This window comes from Fundulus heteroclitus, unplaced genomic scaffold (genome assembly GCF_011125445.2).
Source record: "Fundulus heteroclitus isolate FHET01 unplaced genomic scaffold, MU-UCD_Fhet_4.1 scaffold_37, whole genome shotgun sequence".
NCBI classification, from domain to species: domain Eukaryota; kingdom Metazoa; phylum Chordata; class Actinopteri; order Cyprinodontiformes; family Fundulidae; genus Fundulus; species Fundulus heteroclitus.
Genome location: NW_023396781.1, coordinates 1,509,410 through 1,534,015, shown reverse-complemented (window position 1 = coordinate 1,534,015; position 24,606 = coordinate 1,509,410). Strand labels below are relative to the sequence as shown.

Sequence of the window (24,606 nt, the reverse complement as noted above, 5' to 3'; positions counted from 1 at the left end):
CAATGCCCCCTGTCTTTGCCCTCCTTATGAATTACAGTAATTACAGCCTCTCTCCATGAAGGAGGTAGGATACCTTTCTTCAGTGTTTGATTAAAGGATGCTAGCATCATAGGACACAGCTCTTTCTTAAATACCCTATACCATTCTATAGGATATCCATCAGTTCCTGGAGTTTTGTTCGAATTCATTCTTTTTATTATATATTCGGATTTCTTTTCTGTAATCTGTGCACACAATATAGAATATTGTGATTTTCCTATACTTGAAAGATCCAGTGTGTTTAATAATAATAATAATTGAACATCCTTGATCTCACAACGGAGAAATTCACTTTTGCATTTTAACCCATCCCCTTGGGGCGCAGTGTGCGGCGCCTGGGGAGCAATCTCGGGTTTAGGGTCTTGCTCAGGGACCCAGAGTGCAGGCTGTGGGGACTGAACCGGTTACTTGCAACCTTCTCAGAGCGCTAGCGCGCTGCTCTAACCACTAGGCCATCACTCCCCCTTGACATTTAAGAATGTTTTATTACTTATATTTTATGTTTTATTACTTATATGCTAATTCTGGTTGAGAGTACAAGTTTGAGTAATAGTCTTCAAAGGCCTTTTCAATTTCCTCCGGTTTGTACACTCATGTTCTGGAGGTAGGACCTCTGATTTTATTGATAGTATTGCGTTTTTGTTTGTTTCTCAATCGACTGGCTAGGAATTTAGTTAATTTAGAGCCTCCTTCATAGTGCACATTAATAAGTTATAGCCGATAAAAAATCTAAACTGTGGCACTCCGGTCCAAGAGGTCACGTGATTCGATTTTTGCTGCTCAGCCAATCAGATCGCTTTATTGTCAGCTGAGCGAGTTTACTACGTCATCATGGCTGCACTCGTAAGATGTTTGTATGGATTTGTTTCCAGACGAAGAAAGCCCAATAATAGCATTTTCTGGTGCCAGCTGGCAAAGATCTTGATGGCAAGAAAAAAATAGCCCAGAACATCCATCATTCGTTTTCTAACACGCTTATCCCCGCAGGGTTCGCGAGGTGCCGGTGTCTATCTCCAGCTGTCAATGGGCGAGAGGCGTTGTATAAACTGGACAGGTCGCCAGTCCATCACAGGGCAGAAATAGTCCAGACTTTTGCCCAATTTACAGTGAAATCACTAAGACCTGCTGCGCTAGAATAGCACAGGGGTTGTCGTGCCGAACGACTTATCCCCACCAGAATTTGTATCCCCTGTATCGGGAGCGCATTCAACTGGAAGAATGAATGAATCTCAACTCCGCCTTATTTCCAACCTATTCGGCGTGGAAATGAAGATGTTTTACTTTTCTTAACGAAATATAGGAATGGTGTCGTTACATTATCGTTCAGTTAGTGTGAAAAACCTGAAAATGTAACACTTGTTAGTGCGATCATCAGGGATTGCTATGTCGGTTAAAACTCGATTGATCACTCAATATAACACGTTATGAGAAAGAAAACGGCGCTGTGGTCATTTCCAGATGTGTCACAAAAATATTAGCTTTATGTTTTTTTTAGATTGTCGCATGTCTGTCTGCTTAAACCATAAATCCACCTTCCTGAGTCCATCACAGCTGTCTGCTGGTGCTCTTTTTTCCTTTTCATTTTTGGTAGCTAGTACATTTCTTTTTTGGTAGCTAGTGTTCATTTGATCACGTGTGATAAGTATGAATTAAATTGCCTCTGTGTAAAATTGTGAAAATAGGTAAACTCAAATATACAGCGGTATTAAAATGGCTTTATCGTAACTTTATGTTCCACCCTATTACTCAATCAAGGGTATAGTCGAAAAACAAAAGCTTCTTATATAAAAGCAGATACCTCCCATTTGGTACTTTTCGCCCTCATCTCCGAAACTCCTGCAGCCTCCTTCACTCTTTGGCCCGCACTGCTCAGTGTGTCAGATGCCTTGGAGGTGAGCGTCCACGGAAAAACCCTTTGAATCCGTCTCTTCATGGTGTAGTCCTTCTGCTTGATGCTGCCGATCGGCACCTTGATCCCTCTTCTCCGCATCTCACCCGCTGCCTCTCCAGAGTTGCAGTAGGTCTTGGATTTTGATGTTGGTCAGCGGTGTCTGAAACTTGACTGCATTCTCCGTTAGGATCTTCTTTATACCTCTGTAAGCTTTGCATTTTTGTACCACATCATAGGCATAGTCGTGGTCAAAGAATATTGGATTTCCATTTATCTTTAGAAGTTTCTGCCAGGCTTTCTTGAGGACTAGTTCTTTTGTGTCAAATTGGAGGAGGTTGACAACAAGAGATCTGGGTCTTCCACGACCGAAGAATCGGTCGTGCAAGAAGTTTTTGGATCGGCCTGAGTTTCAGTGGGATCGTACCTCCTGCGTCGTGTAGTATACAGGGGGTAAGAGGGCCGATTACCCTCTCACGACCACCTCCCGAACAGGAATCGAACTAGGGATGAAAATGAAACATTTTTGAAATTCAGTCAGCCCTCGTGAGTGATCGTGAGCGCATTCTGCTGTTGAAACGGTGTTACGAGCGTCTACGAGCCGATTTTCCCCAACCTCGCATGTGCATGTGCCAACAAGGGAATTCTATTTCTTCTTTTTTCCAGACGAAAACACAGGAGTGGAAAGAAGCATGATGGCGGTAAGTGTGATATGGAGTCAAACTATGGAGGAGCAACTCGTAGAATTGTCAAGGCAGCATGTTCCGTTCTTGTGAGCTTTATATTTAACAGTAAGCATTGATACTTCTGTCTTTTTCTTCTTCTACTGTCTACTGGCTTTGGTTACCTTGAGCTATTTCTGTAGTTATGCTGCTATTGCTATGCTACTGTGCCTCATCCAGGGGAGGCAGATCATCTGCTATTACCATATAACATAGAAAGAAAACCTGGATCTGTCAGGGTTCTCTGTATGTGCCTGCTCTAACTCTGCTCCTCAGGTGTGTCTAGTTGGTTGTGGGGGTGCGGTCCACACCTGCAGCTCGTTGGAGGCGGCTTCTTCTGGCTTTTTAAGCAAGGCACTGACAGATGGAAGACGCCAGAGCCTTAAACCAGTCGTGGTACGACATGGCCTCTGATCAAGCCTTGGAAACCTGTTCGTGAGTCTTGTACATACAACTCTGACTAATGTTGACTCTCCTGTTTTTGTCATAGTTTTTGTGCTGGATGCACTTACCTGCCTTGACGTTCCGTCCCAGAAGGTTCACCAGTATCACAAGGCTCAGATTCTGCTCTGGCGCTCCCCCTCTTACTCACCCAGCTGGGCTCGAGGTCCCCTACCCGGATACTAGTGTTCCCACTTCAACTCTACTAGTGTTCCCAGTGAATGCTGCTTGTCAAGACTCAAAGCCATCTGCTGAGTTTCCTTAGATAGGAAACTTTTTGACCAATCTGTATGATTTGATTGAATTTCATTTGTAACGTGCCTTGAGATGACATGTTGCTAATTGGCGCCATATAAATAAAATAAAATTGAATTGAATTTAACTTTTCTTCATTTGATTTTGTAAAATCAATAATTCACATAATTATATTACAATATTTTTTAAATTAAAGCAAAATCCAGTAGGCTACGCATAGTGCATGCGGGTATGCATGATATGAATAGTTTACTCACTTTGTCCCATGTAAGAACACAGGGTTACACCGCAAGCTTGTTTCTGCACCGCAACGCCAACCTGTGTCCTTGGACCAGTGTATATTTTTCATGTTTGTCACATATTTATAAGGCAGTTGCTTTTATTATTGACCATCATTCCTAATAAATGACTTGGATGACAATGACAGGTTTCACATTGCCAGCACTGCTGATGTGTGAACAGCATCATTGAGAGACCATCATACAGGGAGAAGCTATTTATTTTACCAATAACGCACTTTACCTCTGATAAACACAGATAAATACCTTTCCACTCCTTTCTGTGAAAAAGGAGTGCCTTTATATTCAAGAGCATCACAGATCGTTGCATAAAGTATTTCCATTTCAAAAAAGGTTTTTGTTGTAAGTTGCCGTTCGACTTGCTCTCATGATTGTGATTAAAAGCTTACACATGAAAATTACTGCGTGACAAAAATTAACATGTGCACTTGACAGTCAAAGTGCTACAAACAGAGTGAAAGGTGACAAATACACCCCCCCCCACCACCACCACCACCTCAAAAGTAATCTGGTGCCACTGATCACAGCCTTATGTAACTTGTTAGCTACTTAGCGTTTGTGCTGCAGTTCCTTTGGAGTGGGTGAAATCATTTGAATATAAGAATATGAAGTAAAGAGAACCTGAAATACTTAAAGTAGCTTTAATAAATAAAAGTGCCACAAAATAAAATTTTGTTACAATATAAAGAAACAAAAACATCTTCAAATAAATAGATAAATATATCTTGAAATACATAAATAAATGGATAAATCTTGAATGAAATAAATAGATAATTGAAATAAATAAATGACTAAATATGTTGTGCAATAAAAAATATGTAAATAAACAGATGACAAAATAAAAAATTTCAAATATATATTTTGTTTTATTTCATAGGGACATTTATTTATTTAATGGAATATTCAATGATAATTTATTAATAACAGTGTTCATTTATTTTTAAGTTTAAGTTTGAATGAAATGTCTCTCCATAGTTATGGGCACGCTTCGTCTTGGTCTGCATCAAGGTCTGGCAGCTCTATGTTTGCACAGGTACACACATCCAGATGCATATAGAACTCAGACGCATGCACAAAACATATATACAGAAAGACAGGCACAACCACACAATTACATACACACACAAGACCACATGCAGCAGCTAAGATATTAAGAGTAACATTCAATACTGTTATGGCCTTGGATGCAGTAGATATATGTAGTTCATCATGTTTTGTTAGTTTATTAATCAATTAATTGATATCATTACTGGGGTTGTTGAGCTTTTTCATTGTTGTCTCTTTATAATGGTTGTGGCTTATCCAAGTCTTTGCCTGAACCAGATGCAGTTTATCGGAGCATCAATAGTTATGTAACAGGATGTATATTGCATTATCCCTTTTCTGTAGAGCAAATCTGTCCTGACCCTGCAAGGGAACCAGATCCACCTTACATTTTGCCTAACCAAAGACATGCAAATAAAATAGACCAACTAATGAAGAACATGCATTCTTTCAAGCTTTGTTGAAGATCTGCAAAAATACTGCAGACATTTTCTCATCTTATCTTTTATATATTTATTTCTAAGATCTAGATAGTTAATCTGCTCTTAAAATTGATGTTTGACTTACATGTTTTAATCTCTTTACAAATTCTAAATTTCTTGTCTCTGATGGTATGAATTTGATGAACCATAAAATGGGTAGGGTTCAATTCACCAAGAATATAATAAAGGCTGGGTAAAATAAGTGACTATGTGAATATGTAAAGCACAGACCTATTATATTTCTCCAGAACGTTGCTACAGTAAAACTGGCCAGTTTATGATTCTTGTTCAGCATTGCTTAGTTGCCAAACAACAAAATACATTTTTAAGAAAAGTCTATATATTTTCTTTATTGATGCCCTGCTCTGTCAAGGCTTCAACAATGGGGACCATGCAAATGCTAAAACCTCAGAAACTCATTTATAGGACCGGAAACAGATATCACATCCACATAGGAAGACTGGAGGAAAGTAGATAAGGGCAATTTCCCTCCCTACCTTCCCATCTTGTGTGCCAACGAGCCAAAGATGTTCGTTCCAATAAGGTAGGATATGGAAGCTGGTAAGAAAGCAATGCCTGGGCCACAGACAGAAACACAAAGGGAACAGAGGTGTGGGTAGAAATTCACAGATAAGTAGATGTTTATCAGTGTCTCACATAGAGCTGCTGTATATCTTGCATTGTCTGTAATAAAGTCTCCTTTCTACCTGCCAGAATGGGACACCTTAATATCCTGTTCCCCTTTCATCTTCTTTATCTGACCTAGACTTCATATACAAGAGTGCAAGAAGAAACATAATAGAACAGATTGTAGCAAGTATGCACAAGGACACGCGCATACACACACACACACACACACACTCACACACACACACACACACCCTTCACACGGAGGGCAAGCCTATGTGTGAAGGGTGTCTTCTGGATATCTGTCCTGTCAGTAGTCATCCCCATCCTTATTCCTGAGTCTGCAAACTAGTGACTCCATAACTGGCCCCACTGTTTATGTTTATGTTGAAGCTGAACAGACCAGCCCCACTGATGTTGGTCACTGCAAGGAAGATGCCATATCTATTGTTGTAACTGACTCCTTGTTCAGGACTGATGACATGAGCTACATTGAGGACCGGCATAGTAGACTGGGGTCCCCAAACCCCTCAGTGATGGGCTCTCGCACTGCTGGAGTCTGAACCTGGACTATCCTTTGTCAAGCAAGCTATTCTGTTAGTTTTATCACACCTTGGGATTGATAATCTGCCTGTGGAATCCGCTATTTCAAGTGCCTTTTTAAGGATCACTCAGAAACCTAAGTTAAATGTACCAGCCTCACAACCGTACATTAAGGTGCTTCACTGATGCTGGGCAGACCCTAAATCATCGACTCATCTATCACAGGATTGCAGAGCGCTTAGCTCTATGCATGATGCAGCTCAATATGGTTTGAGCCATATGCCATCTGTTGACAGTATTAGTGCAAACCTAGTAGTGGCTCCAGTTGATGCTGCCCGGCCTGATGCCCGCTGTCCACGAACCCAGTACAGATTCGCTGATGAATTCTTCTCCAAAAGCTTTGACAGCAGCTCGGATTTGTCATTTAGGTAACTCCTTCTCCTATTTACCCCTTGCCCTCTCACAATTGCTAAAGGAGGCACTTTCACATATTTGTCCAAGGAGTGTGGCAGATTGATGTTAACCCTCACTATGACCAGTCGTCAGATGTAGCAGCTGCAGTTCCCCTGTCTGAGTACACACAGCACACTGTCAGTCCTTCTAAGTCAACTGTTTGGACCTGCAGATCCTGCAACATGCTGTTGAAGCCAATAGGTCTCTTCAACAGTTTGCTGACCTGCACCAGGCTTCCAAACCTCAGCCTAGACATGCTGCAACCTTTCACTCTACACCTGCAGCTCCACCTACTTCTGGAACGGCACGTGTTTTCATGGATGAAGGTTGGCTCTCTCAGTGGCCCTGCCCTTTGAGAGCCTAAAGGACTGCTCCTAAGGGTTGGTTTTGCCAAGCTCCACAGCCCCCTAGGTCCTCTGGAGGCTGTTGAAACAGAGGTGTTCGGGTCTTACTCTGGACATCTGGCCCCCAGTTGTTTTTCTCCAGCTCAACTCTGAGACCATGAGGTCATAGTTTCAGACCACTGGGTGATTTCAACCTTGCTCGTGGGCGAGGTTGAATCGGTATTCAGTTCTAACATCATTGCCAATGACAGTTGTTTCTTAACCAGTGAGGTCTGCAGACCTTAAGTAGGAGATTTTGGGTTCTCTGGAGAAAGGGGCTATAGTGCCAGTTCTGAGGGTTCCATTCGATTTACTTGTTCTGAAGAAGCATGGCAGTTTTAATTCCTATTCTTGATCTCAGACATCTAAATCACTATCTCAAGTTGCTGTGATTTCACTTTGTACGGTAGATGTCCTTCACACAATCATGCAAGGCGACTGGTTCACAAGTGTCAACTTAAAGGACACCTATTTCCATGTGCCAATGGCACCTTGTCACAGACAGTTTATTAGCTTGGCTTTCAAGGTACGGGCGTACGAGTTCAGGGTGCTCCTTTTCTGCATCTCTCTTGCCCCTCATACATTCACCAGATGTGTGGCCCCGCTGCAGGCCCATGGACTGTGACTCTTTCCCTAGTTAGATGACTGGCTAGTGCAGGGGTCGGCAACCTGCGGCTCCGGAGCCGCATGCGGCTCTTTGATCGCTCTGATGCGGCTCAGGTGTTGAAAATAATTATGTCGCAGAGCCACAGGCAGTGCTGGCCGTCAATGCTGGCTGACCAACACTCCTCCTCACCAGTTGGTGGTGGTAATGCACACTGAAAAGATCTTGCCCACCGTCAAACTCAAGAAGAAGAAGAAGAACTGGTAGTTCACTGGCTGCAGTGACATAAACACAGCGAGGCGGAGTTGAGGCGGCATTTTCAAATGCTGCTTTTTTTTTTAGTAAATTCTTCAAATGACAAACACAGTGACCTAAAATAACATGGAGTCATTGATGAGGGTGAAGAGAGCTAAACAGCAGGGCAGTGGCGGCTGGTGCTAAAAAAACTGAGGGGGGCGCACACAAACAAACAAATGAAAAACAAACAAAGCAAATCTTAAAAGATAGCACTATTTGAACATGAATTTTGCCCTCCTTTCCTTCTTCCCAGCAAATTTCTCAATTATATTCTTAATTGTTAAAGTCAGTCATCTCTGTGACTAGTCTTTTCTCCATTGACAACATGGCCAATGCATTCAGCCTGTCCTGAGTCATTGAGTTTCTCAGAAAAGTCTTGATTCTTTTCAGAGTTGAAAAGCACCTTTCAGCTTTCAGCTGTGGTCATGGGTGTGGTGATGAGGATCTTCAAGAGCGTGACAGTTTCTAAAAAGACTTCTTCTAGATTGTTTTCCTGATTTTAATAACATTTGCTGCCATTTTTTAAGGCTGTGTTATGAAATGTGTTACAGCATTTTTGTGGGACAAGATTATACAAAATTCAGTAACCAAATGTTTTATTCCCCATTACCCATAAACTTCAGTACAACTTAAATAATAAAATATCTTGCTGACAAACATTACATCAACATACCTACACAGCATAGACACAACTAAAGGTATTTCTAACTACAAAGCACATCTTCCTAATATATTAAATAACATTACAATAAACCAGTGTAACAGTGATTTTCCACAACAACTCACCTCTGCAGCAATCCTTTCATGGTCTTCTACACTGAGTATCCAACGCTTCTTCACTGGCTGACTACTACCTACACTGCTTTATCCAACCATGGAGTGGAGAGATCACTTGCCTGCTGCTGAATTTGTAAATTAAGACGATCCGGTCCAAGCTCCTTTATCCTGTTTTTTTTCTTCTTCAAGTGAACGCTTTGTAAAAGCATTTTTTTGTAAAGACAAAACAGAATTTTTTCTCATTTTGAAACTACTCAACTTTGCAAGCATAACCGTGAATCAACCTAACGAACTGCAGCTGCGCTGAGTCGAATCGGGGATTGTCCAATCACACAATGTTTTTAAAAAAATTAGCCAGTACTGACACTCTACCAGTAATGACACAACAGAATAGGTGTGTCCGGGACGCAGAGCAGTGCGCCCCTATGCAAAACCCTAGATAACCAATTAAAAGTCAGCCTCAGATCACGTGCTTGCCCAAGTTGCTGCGCCTACATTCACTCCCATTAGACCGGCGCCCTGCACATAGGAAAGGAGGAAGTGTGCACAATGTGAGCAATTAAATAGAATTATGTATTTACTATTTTAATAAATTCTAACATGTCTATTGGACACACAGTATGAATAAATACATTTCTAAGTACTTTGCAGTTCAGAAATCATTTATTATCTAAACGATTTAAAGGGGGCGGCGCCCGAGCGCCCCCTACTGGCCAGCCGCCACTGCAGCAGGGTAAGAGTCGTTACTATATCTGACGTTTGTTCATTTTCAAAGTGAGGAAAACAAACAGCGCTTGGTTTGAGGCTGTTAGCGGAGTCCTGCGCGGCTGAAGTTGAGTCTCAGGTGCCGCCTGAACGTCTGATAGCTCGTCTAATGCAGCTGGTAGCTGGTTAATGACAGGAGCTCGTTCACTTTCGCAGATGTGATTAAAATGTGTTTGGATTAAAAGGAAAGAAGGTATTCCGGATGAACCATTTATATGGGCTGAAAATCAAATAATCCGACCATGATGTGCGTTTACTCGCACCAAGCTTTATTCAAAATAAAAACTCTGACATTAGCAGAGTTGATGATTTCCATAAAACAACAGTAGAAGTACAAGCGCAGAGGTGTATTGGTTCTGGTGCGGGTCCATTCTGTTGCAAAAAAGCCCTTATGTGCAGCGTTATTTCATTTAAAATTTCAAAAGGATTTTGTGGCTCCCAGTGTTTTCTTTACTGTCTGAAATGGGTCCAAATGGCTCTTTCAGTGGTAAAGGTTGCCGACCCCTGGGCTAGTGTGACTTAGGAACAGGCACAGAAAGACACCTCCATCCTCCTGGACCATGTTCTTCAATTAGGACTCAAGGTGAATTTTGCAAAGAATTATTTGATTCCCAGTAAACAAGTGACATTCATTGGCATTGGCATCAACTCAGTTACCATGGCTTCCCCATGCCTACAGAGGGTGGCCAATGTGATTTATCTCCTCTCGTGTGTCTCATATCCTGCTCTCACAGGGCGACTTTTGTACAATCTGTTCCTCCAGTTGATGTGGTTCCTTTGGGGCTTCGGTTCTTGCGCCCCCCTACAGATATTGGTCAACAACCTGGGCCTCAATCCCAAGTGGTACCAACACAGGCTTATATAGCTTGCAGACCAGTGCTCATAGCACCTCGAGCCCTGGGGAACCAAGGCTTTCATATCCAGGGGCATTCTTTTAGGCTCCATATTCTCTCACTGGGAAGTGGTTGTTACAGATGTAGCACAATCAGGCTGGGGAGCTTTGTGGAACTACAGGATGGTGGTTCCACACAGCTCAGAGGAGTGATCACATAAATGTGCTGTAGCTACGCGCTTTTCAATTTGCTCTCAAGCATTTCTCTCCTGTCTTCAGAGGAAAACATGTTATTGTCCAGTCGCACAACACCTCTACAATCTACCACATAAACCATGAGGAGAGCAACAAGTCCACACACTCACTGATGGAGGGTTGGAAGTTCCTCCTGTGAGCTTTACTTTGCCTTCAGAGAGTCAGGGTGGTTCATCTGATGGGTGTGCAGAACTATGCTCCCCCACAATTTGAATGTGCTGATCTTAAGTGGGTATGTTTAAAACTGCTCCCGTACAATTTCTTCCACAAAGTGGATTGGTGAGTTCCCTATTGGTCGCTGTGAACTGTTTGTGGAGGAATTTGGATCCATCTAGGGTTACCCAACCCATCCTTTTTACCTAAAAGGCTTTCAGCCTTTCATGTTAGCCAGCTGGTCTCTTGTGTTTGGTCCGCAATCTGGTCCGGAAATATCTACTTCCATTTCCTTGTGTTCTGATTGAATGTTGAGGCAGTACATCAGTGTGACAGCTGGTATCCATGAAACAGATATCCTGTTTGTTTGCTATGGCGGGTTACAGAAAGGGCTGTGCTGTGTCAAAACAATGTATCTCACATTGGGTTGTTGAGACCATTTTACAGGTATACAAATCTGGGTGTCTTCAACCTGTAAAGGTTACGTGCCAGTCCATCAGATATATGTCCATTTTGTTAGAGATGGGATGTATGAGTGGAATGGTCAGTTATTCTGGGAGCTGGATGCTCTTTTAGATTGTCTTGGACACAATGCTATGACACGACCTATCACATAACAACCCAGTGGTGACACGTTATTTCACTGATGACATGTGAGGAGGAGGGAGAGGACACAGTCTTTGGCCACACACAAAAAGTTGAGGAGATTCCTTTATAAATATCCCCTGTGTTTTTTCTAAAGCACTTTGACTGTGTCGTTGACTCTTAAAGTGAGCCATTTTTGTATCAGTGAATGCAGAGAAATGGTTCAGAATAAATATTTGCAAACATGTCGGTTGTGTTCCTTTGAGTGACATCAGCACTGCAGATAAGTGGGCTTCGTCTTGTACCTTTGCCCACTTGCCTCTACAGAGTGAAATTGGCCACTCCTCATGCAGTGGCTTCAGTGGTGTTGTCTGCCTCCCCTGTCGGCCGCTGATGTGTGATAGGTACGGAGTCTTTATGAATTTGTTGGTATTAAGTCATCCAGGTGCTAAGCGGTCAGAAATTAAATAGAATGAGAGTTAGGTATGTAACTAAGGTTCTATGAATTCTGGATGACCACCAGAGTTGCTCGTCAGTCAAAGTCTTGCGAGTACATTTCCATAAGAAACAATTGCTTGATGAGTTGGGTATATAAGACTGCCACTGATGTCACCCATGTCATGACCAATGGCGTGACTTTGTTGGTATATATTCTCGACCTCTGAGCTGCGCACATGTAGATATCCATGTGCTAGGCACCGTCCTCTGGTAGTCATCGGGAATTCATATAACCTTAGTTACAAACGGAACTCTCGTTTTCCTTTTGATTGCATTGCATTGGCAGAGTCTAACTCTCACCGGAAACAATTCCGACTTACTGCAGGGAATGCAGACCAAGCTCTGAAACCAGTCATACAGAGACCTAACAGCCCGTAATAAATGGGCATGTACTCCATACTCCCAGAGTACCCCCCCACAGGATCCCCTGAGTGACTAGGCTGAGCTAGAAAAGGGTAACATGCCTTCTCTGGGTCGGGAAGAATATCGTTCCCCAAGTGGAGGAGTTTAAGTATCTCGGGGTCTTGTTCACGAATGAGGAAAGATGAAACAGGAGATTGATAGGCGAATTGGTGCTGCATCTGCAGTGAAGACGGTGCTGTACTGGTTGGTGAAGAGAGAGCTGAGTCAAAAGACAAAGCTCTTGATTTACCGGTCAATCTATGCTCCCACCCTCATCTATGGTCATGAGATATGGGTTGTGACCGAAAGAACGAGATTGCGGATACTAGCGGCTGAAATTAGTTTTCTCTGTAGTGTGTCTGGGCTCTCCCTTAGAGATAAGGTGAGACGCTTGGTCATCCGGAGAGGACTCACATTAGAGCCGCTGCTTCTCCACGTCGAGAGGAGCCAGTTGAGGTGGCTTGGGCATCTGGTTTTGAGGCCTCCTGGATGCCTCCCTTGTGAGATATTGCGGGCAGGTCCTACCAGGAGGAGACCCAGAGGAAGACCCAAGGCACACTGGAGAGACTATGTTTCTCGGCTGGAAATGGGAACAGCTTGGGGTTCCCCTGGAGGAGTTGGACCAAGAGGCTGTGGAGAGGTAAGGTTGGGCCTCACTACTGAGACTGCTATCCCTGTGACGCGATCCCGGATAAGCGGGAGAAAATGGATGGATGGTTGGATGGATGATAGCATTGCTTGATAACTAGGAATAAATTTGAGTGGAATATGTCTGAATGATTTGATTGACTTTGTAAAAGTGCCTTGAATCGACATGCATTGTGAATTGGTGCTATACATAAATACACTGAACTGAATCAAATAAATAAACAGGGAATAACAACATTAATATATATATATATATATATATATATATATATATATATATATATATATATATATATATATATAGAGAGAGAGAGAGAGAGAGAGAGAGAGAGAGAGAGAGAGAGAGAGAGAGCAAGACATGCAGAGTTTCTTTTCTAGTTTTGTTTCTGAGGTTATACAGCATATGGTAAACACATTGTGTATTTTCTACACCCAGTTCAAAGCTTTTTAAATACCTAGTTGCCATTTCCTAGCACACATGGTCTCCATCATCCAGATTGGGAGTGTTGGTTCCATCATGGCAATAGCCATATTTCCAAAGCAAATGGCACCTGGGGATGACAATGAAAGATAACTACATACAGTGTCAATGATGGTTTATTTTTGTTATGTGGTTCTAATGCGTTTTTCCCCTAGTCAACAACCCATTTCACAGAGAAACATGAACAACCTCAGCCAGCTGTTTTATAGTCAGAAACAACTTTAACATCACTATACCAGAAGAACTGAGTTACCACCATGAATAGTTATAATGAGATGAATTTCACTAATTCTTATTAAAATAGTGGTTTATTGGAGTATGTCAAAAGATTAAGAAGTGATCCAACGTCAACAAAATCAGACATTTAAACACATTTTTTATCAAGAACAAAACATGTTCATTTAGTAGTTATATAGGTGTTCATTCTAAAACATTACATAATTTTACTTTGGAATTTTTTATGCTCTTACTTTAGGAAATTCAGTAGATGAGTCATTAAGCCACTAATATGAAATCAGACTTTTTAAAGTATTTAAAGGTATACTATACAACAGGGGTTGATTTTCCAGCGAGGCTCCCCCCAGAGGGCGAAAGTAAAAGTGCACTGTCATAAAGATGCTCAGCTGTTCTGGTTTCTCCGTCAAGCCAGGCGCGGTTGTTTTGAGCTTAGCAGACAGGCGAACGCAACGAAAAGTCGAAAAAAACGGCAGTACAAACAATGACTAACACAGTGAAAGTATGAACATCAGGGTTTCCCGCAGCTCTATCGCCAAACTCACGCTACCGCCTCGCCAACATTCAAAACAAAAAAATAAAAAAATAAAATAATAAATAAATAAATAAATAAATAAATAAATAAATAATAATAATAAACTTGATATGCTTGCATGTTTATTTGACGTTAACACGCGGTTCTTTGTTGTTGCTTTTGCGCGTGCATATAGTGAATGGCAGGGCAAAAACACATCAATGCCATAAAGCAAGACCAACTCTCGCAGTCTTGCACGAGACTTCTGAGCCTGTAGGTGCGGGCCGAGGGCTCTTGCAATTGCAAGTGCGGTATTTCCCCCACAGACCCCCAGGGCGGCCGAGAAAACCTTTGTTCGACCTGAAATGACTAATTTAATCATCCAAAAACTGTATGGAACACATTAATTAACTGAAAAATGTTGCATAGTATGCCTTTAAACAGATCTCTAATGCTGGTCATTACTGAAGGAAATACTAAATGTAATTTTATTCAAGAAGCTTAATTTAATAAAAAATAGAAAGTGTATGCATTTTTTTATTGTTTTGTTTAATTTGACCGTTATTTCTGCTGTTTCTTACTTTGTTGATTTTGTTTGTTAATTGTGTCTGCTTGTTACTGCAAATATTCAGAATGAAGTAAAAATGTGCGGTAGTTAGTCATAGCCATAAAGTTTTCTCTGTCTCTGGGTGCTGTCCTTGAAAATGGATATAAAAGATAAACAGAAACGTGAAGGGTAAATCCAAAAAGAGAAAGCCAGTACAGTTGCTACAAAGACGTTATACATAAAAACATTCTTGCAAATTGCATAGATGGTAGAAACGCTTTAATCAAACTGTTTTAGATTTATTCTGTATTCAAATGTTCAAACAGTAGATAAAAAATTTATATTACCCATTCCCATTTGCCCACCCAGAACATGCCCATAATTATTTTGTTATGCATAATGCCTGTGGCTCTTCTTTTTATGACCTTTTAGCATCAAGCTCTGGATTCTCAATATCATTTGAATTCATGATTTGAACCAAGCAGCTTTTTTTTTTCTTTTTGCTTGGTAAAGTTTCCACTTGACCAACATCTGAGTCAATTTGTCAGTTAGTCTTCCTCTTCTTTCTCCAACACTATTTTTTTTATTTTTTTCCCCAGTGTCCTGTCTAGCAATGTGGCAATAGGAATTGATGTCTCAATGCCAGATAGAGCTCGACAGATTTTGCTTTTACAAGTGGAGCGAACAGCTTTCACCATAGTGCTCCGCTTGATTTATGCATGTAAATAGCTTTATTGTGATTCCTGCAGGGAGAATTTCAAATTATATGGACACTACAATGGGAGAGTAAAGGAAGAACAAGAAGAGAGAGAAAAAAAGAAAGAAAGAGAAGCGGTGAAAGAAAGAAGAGATAAAAGAGAGAGAGTGATAAAATGTTCTTCATCTGCTCCATCACCTGGAAAGAGAGATGCAAAAAGAACAGCACAACCAACAGACATAAAGCAACAGATACAATTGAATAACACCTAGATGCCATTGCTAAATCATATGTATTATTATTATTTAAGCTGACATGTGTAAAGTGAAACCTGAAAAAAGAAAGTGAAAGAACATAAATAAATAAATTACAGCCTTTCTGTATATAAGTGAACACTTAATACCTGGAACCCTGCACCTGTGGGACTTTGTGAGAGTGCACTAGTTTATGTGAAAATTATCCAGAAGGAAATAGCTCGATAGGGGTTGTGGAGAACCAAAGGCCCGCCTTCCCCGAGCACAGAGGCAGGAGTCCGGGGACCCATAACCCCGGACTCCCAAAGGGGCCCCTAAAGAGGAGAGACAACCCCGAGGAAATCCCCCAGCCCCCGCAATGCCGACACCCCCAAGAGCTGCGGGGACGAGCCCGTGGGCTCCGCCGGCAGCCAGCCCCGCTGAAGTGGTCCCGGCCATGGGCCCTGAGGGCCAGGGGCACCCCGCCCCCGAGGCGGGGGCCCTGGCCGCCCCCCGGGGGGCCAGGCCCCGCGAAGCAGCCGCCGGGAGTGGGCCGGCACACACCCGGGAACCCGCCCCAAACCCGAGGCCCACCAATGCGCCAGAGGGCCAAGGCGCGGCGGAGGAGGGCAGGACGTGGGGGGATGGGCTCCGCACCTAGCGGAGACTTGAGATGTTCTTGGGAGAGGGAGCGGACCGGACCCATACCTGGAAAAAACAAACAAAAAAAACTCTTTCACACCATCCCTCCCTAGTGCCCCACTCACCACACACAGACGTACAAAAAAAAAGGACGCTGTACACACATTCCCACATAACACTCGCATCCAACACTCACAAGAGGGGGGGGTCACCCCAAATCAACTACACGACTGCTTGTGCCCGGCCCCGCCCCGGACCAGATGCCCACCGACCAGGCCCCCCAAAGAGGGGGGGCCAACAAGACGCGTACGGGCCACCCAGCCAGAACCCCCCTCACCCCCTAAATACCTAATAAACCCCCTCCCTCCCCCACCTTACCCTAGCCACCCCTGCCCCCCACCCCTCCTGGGGGGAGCGGAGGCGTCAGCCTCAGACCTGGCAAGCCGCTGACTACCCATAGCAGCCCCCCGCCAAGACGCCGGATACAGTGGCCCGTACCTCCTCTAGGCCCCAGACTCCTTGCCGCCAACGGAGAACGGGGGTGTGCAAAAGACCCCGATCCTCCCTACGCCCGCTCAGATGTTGTGTTGTTGCATGTTGTTCTCAAGTGTGTTTAAAAACTGAGAGCGCCGAAGAGGGTGCACGGCACAGCCCACCCCCCCTCTGGAAGGAAGCTGGTGCCAGCGCACCCCCTCCAAGCAACTGCCCAGAACCCTCAATGTGTAAGTGCTAGAGGAGGTGAAGGGAGCCGTCCGAGGTGAGGCTCACACAACATAAGACCCCCCCTCCCCCCAGACGTCTCCCCCCCCTCCCATACCATGGCCTACATGAGTGTGCGTTGTGAAATTGTTTGGAGTGAAAGTGTCTAAAATGCATGATAAAATTGGGGAAAGGGACGTCACCAGAAAGTGGCAACCTCCAGTAACGCCCCCTCCCCAAGGACCTACATGTGTGGCGGCGTGATGGCGCAGGCAGAGGGAGGAGTCCGGGGATGGGGAGCTTCTCCAACACTATTAAACAGACTTCCTTAAAGGGGAAGTCCGGTCAACAAGGAAAAATCAGGGGACCATTAGCTATAATTAAAACTAATACGTTTGTGGTTAACCTTATCTTTAATCAATAAGAAAATAAAAACATAAAATCCCCATAAAATCCCCATACACAGTGATCGTCTGGATCACTGTGTATGGGGGCGGCCATCACTGCCCATATTTGGGCAGTAAGGGCCGTCTGACATCACATCCTGCGATGTGGAAAAGCGGAGCGGCGACAGCATTTCTCTGCTCTTTCCAAGCAAAGTCAATAGGAACCGTTCTACACAGCTGCGATCATCAACAATTTTTTCGGATTTCCAGAGGACTTCACCACTGACATTCGCAAGAGCTATTGTTACAGCAACAATGCCCACGTGCATGGCCATTGGATGTTCCAACACAACTGGTAAAAGTAGAAAAAACATTGCTTATTTCAACTTTCTGATTCATGAGCCACCGGGCTCATCGCTGGGTTGCCAACTTGAAGAGAGCAGATTTGCCATCTAACTTCTGACCAGAGAAAAAACACGTCATATATGCAGCGACCATTTCGAAGAAGAATGTTTTGAACATGACATGAGAGCGAGTTATTTTTTAATTTAGAATTTTTAATTTAGAATTTGCAGGGATGGTTACCGACCAGAGGGGCGGAGGGATATCACATATGATGTGGTATCCTTCCGCCCCTCCGCCCCAGCATGTGCTGGAATGCTTTTATATTTTAATATTTATACAATAATGACCACCTGCCTTATTTACTAGGGGGCAAATATGACTCAAGTCATTTCAGCGCGATCTCTCCTCCGCCACAGCGCCGGTAAAGCCGTGCTGCGGCGGAGCGCGCGCGCGCACACACACACACACACGCGCGTATATATCTTGGGGGGCCTGACTGAGTTTGCACTGGAAATAGGTACGGCTGGATTCCGTCAAAAGTCTGGTTTCTGTTAAGAAACTCTTCTAAAAAATCCATATCGCTATCAGATGATGATAGATCCACGGAACTCCCATCACTGTCACTAAGTACTTCATCACTCTCTGTTTCGTACAGAGCACCAGTCGTTGCCATCTTGGAAAATAGTGCGTTGTTGCTCAACAGCGGGTCCGCTGAGTGACGTCACAAAATGGGAGGTGACAGTACTATTCTTGACCAAGATGGATTCCTCCACATAAACATGATTAAATGAAAATTATTCTTAATTAAAAAAACGTGTAATTTATTGCACAGTATGTAGTAGTTTTATATTTAAAGTACTTTCAGCAGTTTGAATTCTGATTTTGACTTCTCCTTTAAAGCCTGCTGAGACTGTTATCTTACCAGCTGCGAGTAGAATGTACGGATCCTTCATGAGTGTTAACAATGGGGTTCCCTTCTGGCTCTGTGTGAAATAAGCAAAATACAGAGAGTGAAATACAATGTATATAAAAAGGTGGTAGAGTAGACAAATACTGTACTCAAGTAAGAGTAGCACTACTTGAATATATTTTTACTCAAGTAAAAGTAGCCAACTTTCAAATTACTCAGGAGTAAAAAAGTATTCGGTAGGAAGGCTATTCAAATACTGAGTAACTTATAACAATGTATAATTTAAAAGTGATGTAATGGGACAAACAAAATATAAGGTACAAATTCTGGTATTCTAAAGAATAAAAGAAGAAATATACAAAAACAACAAATTCAGACAGGAGAGAACACGCTTCTGATTTTTTTCAATATAACACCAATGAAATCAAACAGCAGTTAATGTAAAACTTTTGATACAATAATCACATTAAGTGAGGGGATTGTAGTTTGTGCAGGAGATTGAAATACAATCCTAAGTTATCCCATGGATACAACCAGCTCCAAAATCAAAATACTGGAAGGCCAAAAGATCTTAATATTTTAATTAGAGAGATGAGCATGTTTGACGTCTGGAGGGATTTCCACATTAAAGAGTGAGATTTTACCCATTATTCTCTCACACATAAAAGTCCACTCCAGGATTGTCTTCTTTTTGATGACAGGTTTAGGGTTAAGGAATGCAAAATTGGAACATCTAATGTTTCTGACAACAATATTGTTTATTTGTCTATTCACTTATCAAATTACCCAAAAATGACTTTATGGTGTTTAAATATAAGCATTATCAACAAGGAAACCACAATAAATGACATTAAGATGGAAACAGCAGAATTGTGTAGAGGATAATAACAATAGTCAAGTAAACCTGCTCTAGTTTGCACTACACTTAAAGCAGTAATGAGAGGCAGATTCATTTCAAGAACTGCCTATTTGAAGAAGACAAAACAATTAAAATAGGATGAGTTGAAAAAAACACTAGGAGTTTAAAACTGAAACAACAAGAAAGGACCCATGATCAAGAACTGACCGAACAAATAACAGTTTGATGAGGAGATAGAGAAATAAATTAAGATTTTCCAAACAGACTGGCTCTATCACAAGTCTGGCTCTAAAACCACAAGAATACTGGCAAGGTGCCTCCCAAAGTAGCAATTGAAGGACTCCATTACCAAAATTAGAGACCCTTCAACTGATAATTTGACTTATGATATTAACCAAATCCATAAAATTTTTGTGACCCACACACACACACACACACATCCCCAAAACCAGTGAACAAGAGTGTTATTAAAAAATATGTGGCTGGTTTAGGCCTGTCTTCCCTAGGACTAACCCTACCGCCATCATGGAGAGAGGCTGTGATATCTGTCCTCCCTAAGGAAGGAAAAAAATTAGAATATTGTGAGTCATATTGCCCAATCTCTATACTGAATGTTAACTACAATCTCTTTACCTCTATGATCTCTAGGAGAATGGAGCATTATCTTATAGACTTGATTCATGAGGATCAAACAGGATTCATTAAAGGCAGGCAAATTCACAACAGTATAAGACAAACATTGCATGTCATAGACCAAGCCAAGGAACAATTGATTATGGCTTTAGTCAGTCTTAATGCAGGGAAAGCCTTTGACCAGGTCAGCTGGCCCTTTTTTATATAAGGTACTCGAGCGTCTCGGCTTTGATAATGAATTTATTAGGTGTATCCAGTCACTACATGATAGTCTGAGGGCGAGGGTAAAAATGAATGGCCACCTAACTGATAGCATTCAGCTATTTAGAGCTACTGGAAAGGGCTGTTGCCTCAGTCCAGCGCTCTTTGCGTTATTCATAGAGCACAGGGTATTACGCAAAAGGAAGAGCTTACAAGCATTACAATTGCAAATACTGAACATATAACAGGACCTTTTGCGGATGATATTATCGCCTACCTCCAAAACCCAGATGTAAGCCTATGACATCTCTGACACAATTTGGTCAGTTATCTGGTTATCACCTGAACATTACCATCACAAGTCCTGACCATTTACTACTCCCCCAGCAAATCCATACATCACAATTATAAACTTAAATGGGATGCTAAACAGTTAAAGTATCTGGGTGTGTTTCTCTCTCAAGATCTAGATGATTTGTTCAATTTTAGAATAGTTATTGATTCAATACAAAAAGACATGAAGTGCAGGGTAATGTTGATACTAGACTTCAATGCTAGACTGGAAATAATGAAAATGAATATGCTTCCCAGAGCTTTTCATGTCATTTCCTATCACGATTCTTGGGACCAGTTAATATCACAATTTATTTGGTCAGGGTCTAGACCAAGAATAAAATTTAGAAACCTTTAGATTGATAAAGAACACAACGGTTTAGCTCTTCTAAATCTGATTTCCCAGAAATCGAGGCCCGATTGAAACTGGTTGAATTAACCCAGGGACGGAGCCACCTTAAACCTGTCTAGGAGGTAAGATTATCACAAACAAAGATGGGAATCATATAGTTCAAGACACTGTACATTATTACTTTGGAGAAAGGTTGTAAATAAGTACAAATTGGCTAATGATATTAAACTTTTGATCTGACCCTCCTGGAATTTGAGTGTTCAACCAAGTGTAATAGACTTCATTTTTGAGTTGGAAAGATCAAGGCCTCATAGCCCTGTGTCAGTTTGTAGATAGCAACACCTTTAAGACATTCGAAAAACTCAAAACACAATACAATGTGGAGACCAGAGGTTTATTCAAATATTTACAGTAAAAAAAGAAAAGGTATTTCTCCCAAAAGCAGTGATCAGTTTTTACTAATGCAGAAACACAGTAGAAATAATACCTGTGTGGACATCGGAATGCCAATCATTCTCATATATTTTGGACATGCTCAAAGTTAAAACAACTCTGGTTAGAAGTTCGGTACACGCTACTTATTCATTCATCAGCGAATATGTGATGGTCCACTGAAAAAAGCTGGGGTGGGCATTTACCTGTGACATAGTCACACCTACTGAGCCTGATTTAATCTTTGTGAAACAAACAAAGCCAGGATGCTCCGATCACACTAAGTCAAGCCTGGCTTTATCTCTTTTCCTGAATTTTTAAATTCTGCTTTTATGAAACTGCCCTCATGTGTTCTTTTTCCTGTTTCTGTTAGATCTCTGTTTCCCGGTCTGTCTGTCTTCAGTCTTTCTCCCTTGGTTCATCACCTTCATTGTTGTCAATTTTTTAGTTGATTGTTTTCACCTGCCCTTCTGATTTCCTCTCTGTTCTTCTGTCTCTATTTAAAACACCTGTTCATCTCCCTTGTTGTCGGATCCTCCATTGTGTTACTTCCGATAGAGCTAGCCTTTAGTTGGTTCCCTGATCATCATGTAAGTTTACTGAGTTTTCATTAAATTTGATTATCTTCATGTCAGCTCAGACTCCTGTTTACACTTTGGTCTAGCTGCAACCTTGCAATTCATGGGACTCACAGAGTAAAAAGGAATGCAATAACAATTTTTTTATATATATATTTATTCTGGCTTCTCCAAATTGTCAGTGTGTGTGTGAATGGTTGTTTGTCCTGTTTGTCTCTCTGTGTTGCCCTGCGACAGACTGGCAACCTGTCCAGAGTCTACCCCGCCTCTCGCCCAGTGAACGTTGGAGATAGGCACGAGCAACCCCCGCGACCCCATGAGGGATTAAGCGGTTTGGAAAATGGATGGATGGATGGATATATTTATTCTCTATAACAGGTAACAAGTCTTCTAAGGCAAAAATCTTAAATGCCAACAAGAATCCTTTAAAACAATACTTCAAATTCCAAACTATTCTAACCAGTAACAAATAGGATACACATTCAAGTCTCAACAAGATGAATTAGGTAAAAGCTGCAAATTTCCCCCCCAAACAAATAAAAATACATAATATTAGAAAGTAAATAAATATAAACTCCTTGTTCAAATCAAAGTAGTAGCAGTAAAGTATTTACAAAAATAAAACATTAGCAATAAATAAAACCATTCAGTATAAGAAAATAGTAAAAAATATATTAAGACCTAGTTTAGAACTCTAAAATAACAAACATCACCATGGCAAAATCAATTCCCTCTTAAAATGTATGTTTCTTTTTAATGGAAATTATCACCAAATTGTGGATCTCCTTGCTTTTCTGGCAGCTGTGATGTCATCCAGAGAAAAAAAAAGATGAAAACGAAAAAGTGTGAAGCTCTTAAAGGTAGAGTGGACGATCTTTCTGGAAATGTAGGTAAGAATCACCCATGTCCCTTTTTGAATAGCTACTTAGGAGCAAGACCATCTTACCTGCTCTTCTGCTCTTGAGGGGGATTGCATGGAAAAAAATCTCTCAAATCCACTCTGATCTTATTTTTATCCTCGGAGGCCATCCTCTTCTTTTCATAAACCTTTAAGACAGTTTGCTTCTTATGACTCTGAGCCATTTTGAAAGTATATGGTGAAAGCAGTGGAGCTACAATGAACAGCTGAAACCAATGCTCACTTGATACATAAGCACTAGAAGTGCATGTCATGCTGCAATCTTATCTTCTGCACCATAGACCTTTTCGTGGCACGTTTCACCCTCCTTACACCCCAGTCTCCTCTCCACCTCAGTAATCATCCACACCTGTCAGTCATCAATCAGCCAGCATTCAGCACACCTGTCAGCCTCACTATTTAAGCTCTCTGTATTCAGTCCTTCATTGTCGGTCCGTCTGCTAATTCCTGTTCACTTCTGCCAACTACAGTTTCTGCTGCTTTCCTCATCCAGTTCTCATCCCGCCCGTAGTCCCTTCATCTACGCCTGTCTGCTGTGGTTCTGGTTCTGATCTCACTCCGACCTTGCAAGTATTCACCTAGTCGAGCTGCTGGTCAAGCTTGGTTCCAAGTCTCCATCCAAGTCTTCATTTTGTCGTGCTGCTGGTTCTGCTGCCTCCGTGCTCTGGTTCCGTCCTGCTTGCCAGTTCCTGCCTTCACCATCCTCCTGCTTCAGCTCAGTACCGACTCTTGGTTCCTTCCTCCACTATCCACAAACTTCCATAAACTGTTAAACTTACTCTGTGTTCTGGTTCAGAAAACAAATCATGACAGTGCACATGTGCAACTAGAGGAAACTAGCAAGGAACAAGCACGTAAATTGGTGTTATGTGAGCGGAACTCAGAAACCAAAAGAGGCTCACCCATTATACATTCATGAGAACAGGGTTAACCAGGCCTAAGCCTAGACGTCTACCAAATGGGCCAATCACTGGGGTAATGAGTTTAAAAAAATATATCCTTCTACTGTAACTTGCCAGAGTACCTGTCAATCAGTTTATAGGCACATTTGAATAGTTGCTGACTGATTCAAACTCCACATGATTAATGTAGACTGTATCGTTTTGTGTTGCAGGCAGTAGAGCAACAATAAATCGGTTTCCAGTGTGTCAATCTCTGGACCCCAGCAGCTGCTTAAGGCCCCTTTTACAGGTCTTTATTGACCTGTAAAAGGAATTTCTCACGCATAAAAATTACAAAGCCCATCTGGGCTGCGGACGACAAAACTCCGCCTTCTGCTGAGCTGTTTCGGCTTCTTTCACAGCTTGTGGCCATCAGTAATTCCTGCTGCAGTTCGTGTTAACAGAGCAGCAGGAAGAGTGATCAGAGTTATGAATAATTTTAGTCTTAACAGTGGTGAAAATAAGCCGGTAAGGTCCTGTACCGTGTACACAGGAGGGGAGGGTCAGACGAATCTCTATTGCATCTCTATTAATAAAGTATTAATACGTCTCTTTCTCTTTTTAACAAAAGTAAAACATGTCTACTTCATTGTCTGGTGGGATAAAATGGAGTTGACTCCACCGGCTCTTCCAGGGTCTGGTTAGCCCCGCCCCCAAACAAGCCCCGCCCCCAAATTA

General features: G+C 42.1%; 1 protein-coding gene across 1 annotated transcript in view; it reads right to left on the bottom strand.

The window, feature by feature from the left end:
- Positions 1 to 24,606, bottom strand: part of slc18a2 (solute carrier family 18 member 2) — a 156,574-nt gene that overhangs the window by 57,621 nt on the left and 74,347 nt on the right. Inside the window, exons 9-11 of the mRNA XM_036130650.1 lie at positions 18,693 to 18,753; positions 13,448 to 13,543; positions 5,668 to 5,746 (exon numbers count right to left, since the gene is read on the bottom strand). Of these exons, the coding sequence (XP_035986543.1) occupies positions 5,668 to 5,746; positions 13,448 to 13,543; positions 18,693 to 18,753 (236 nt within the window). The remainder of the gene's footprint in view (positions 1 to 5,667; positions 5,747 to 13,447; positions 13,544 to 18,692; positions 18,754 to 24,606) is intronic.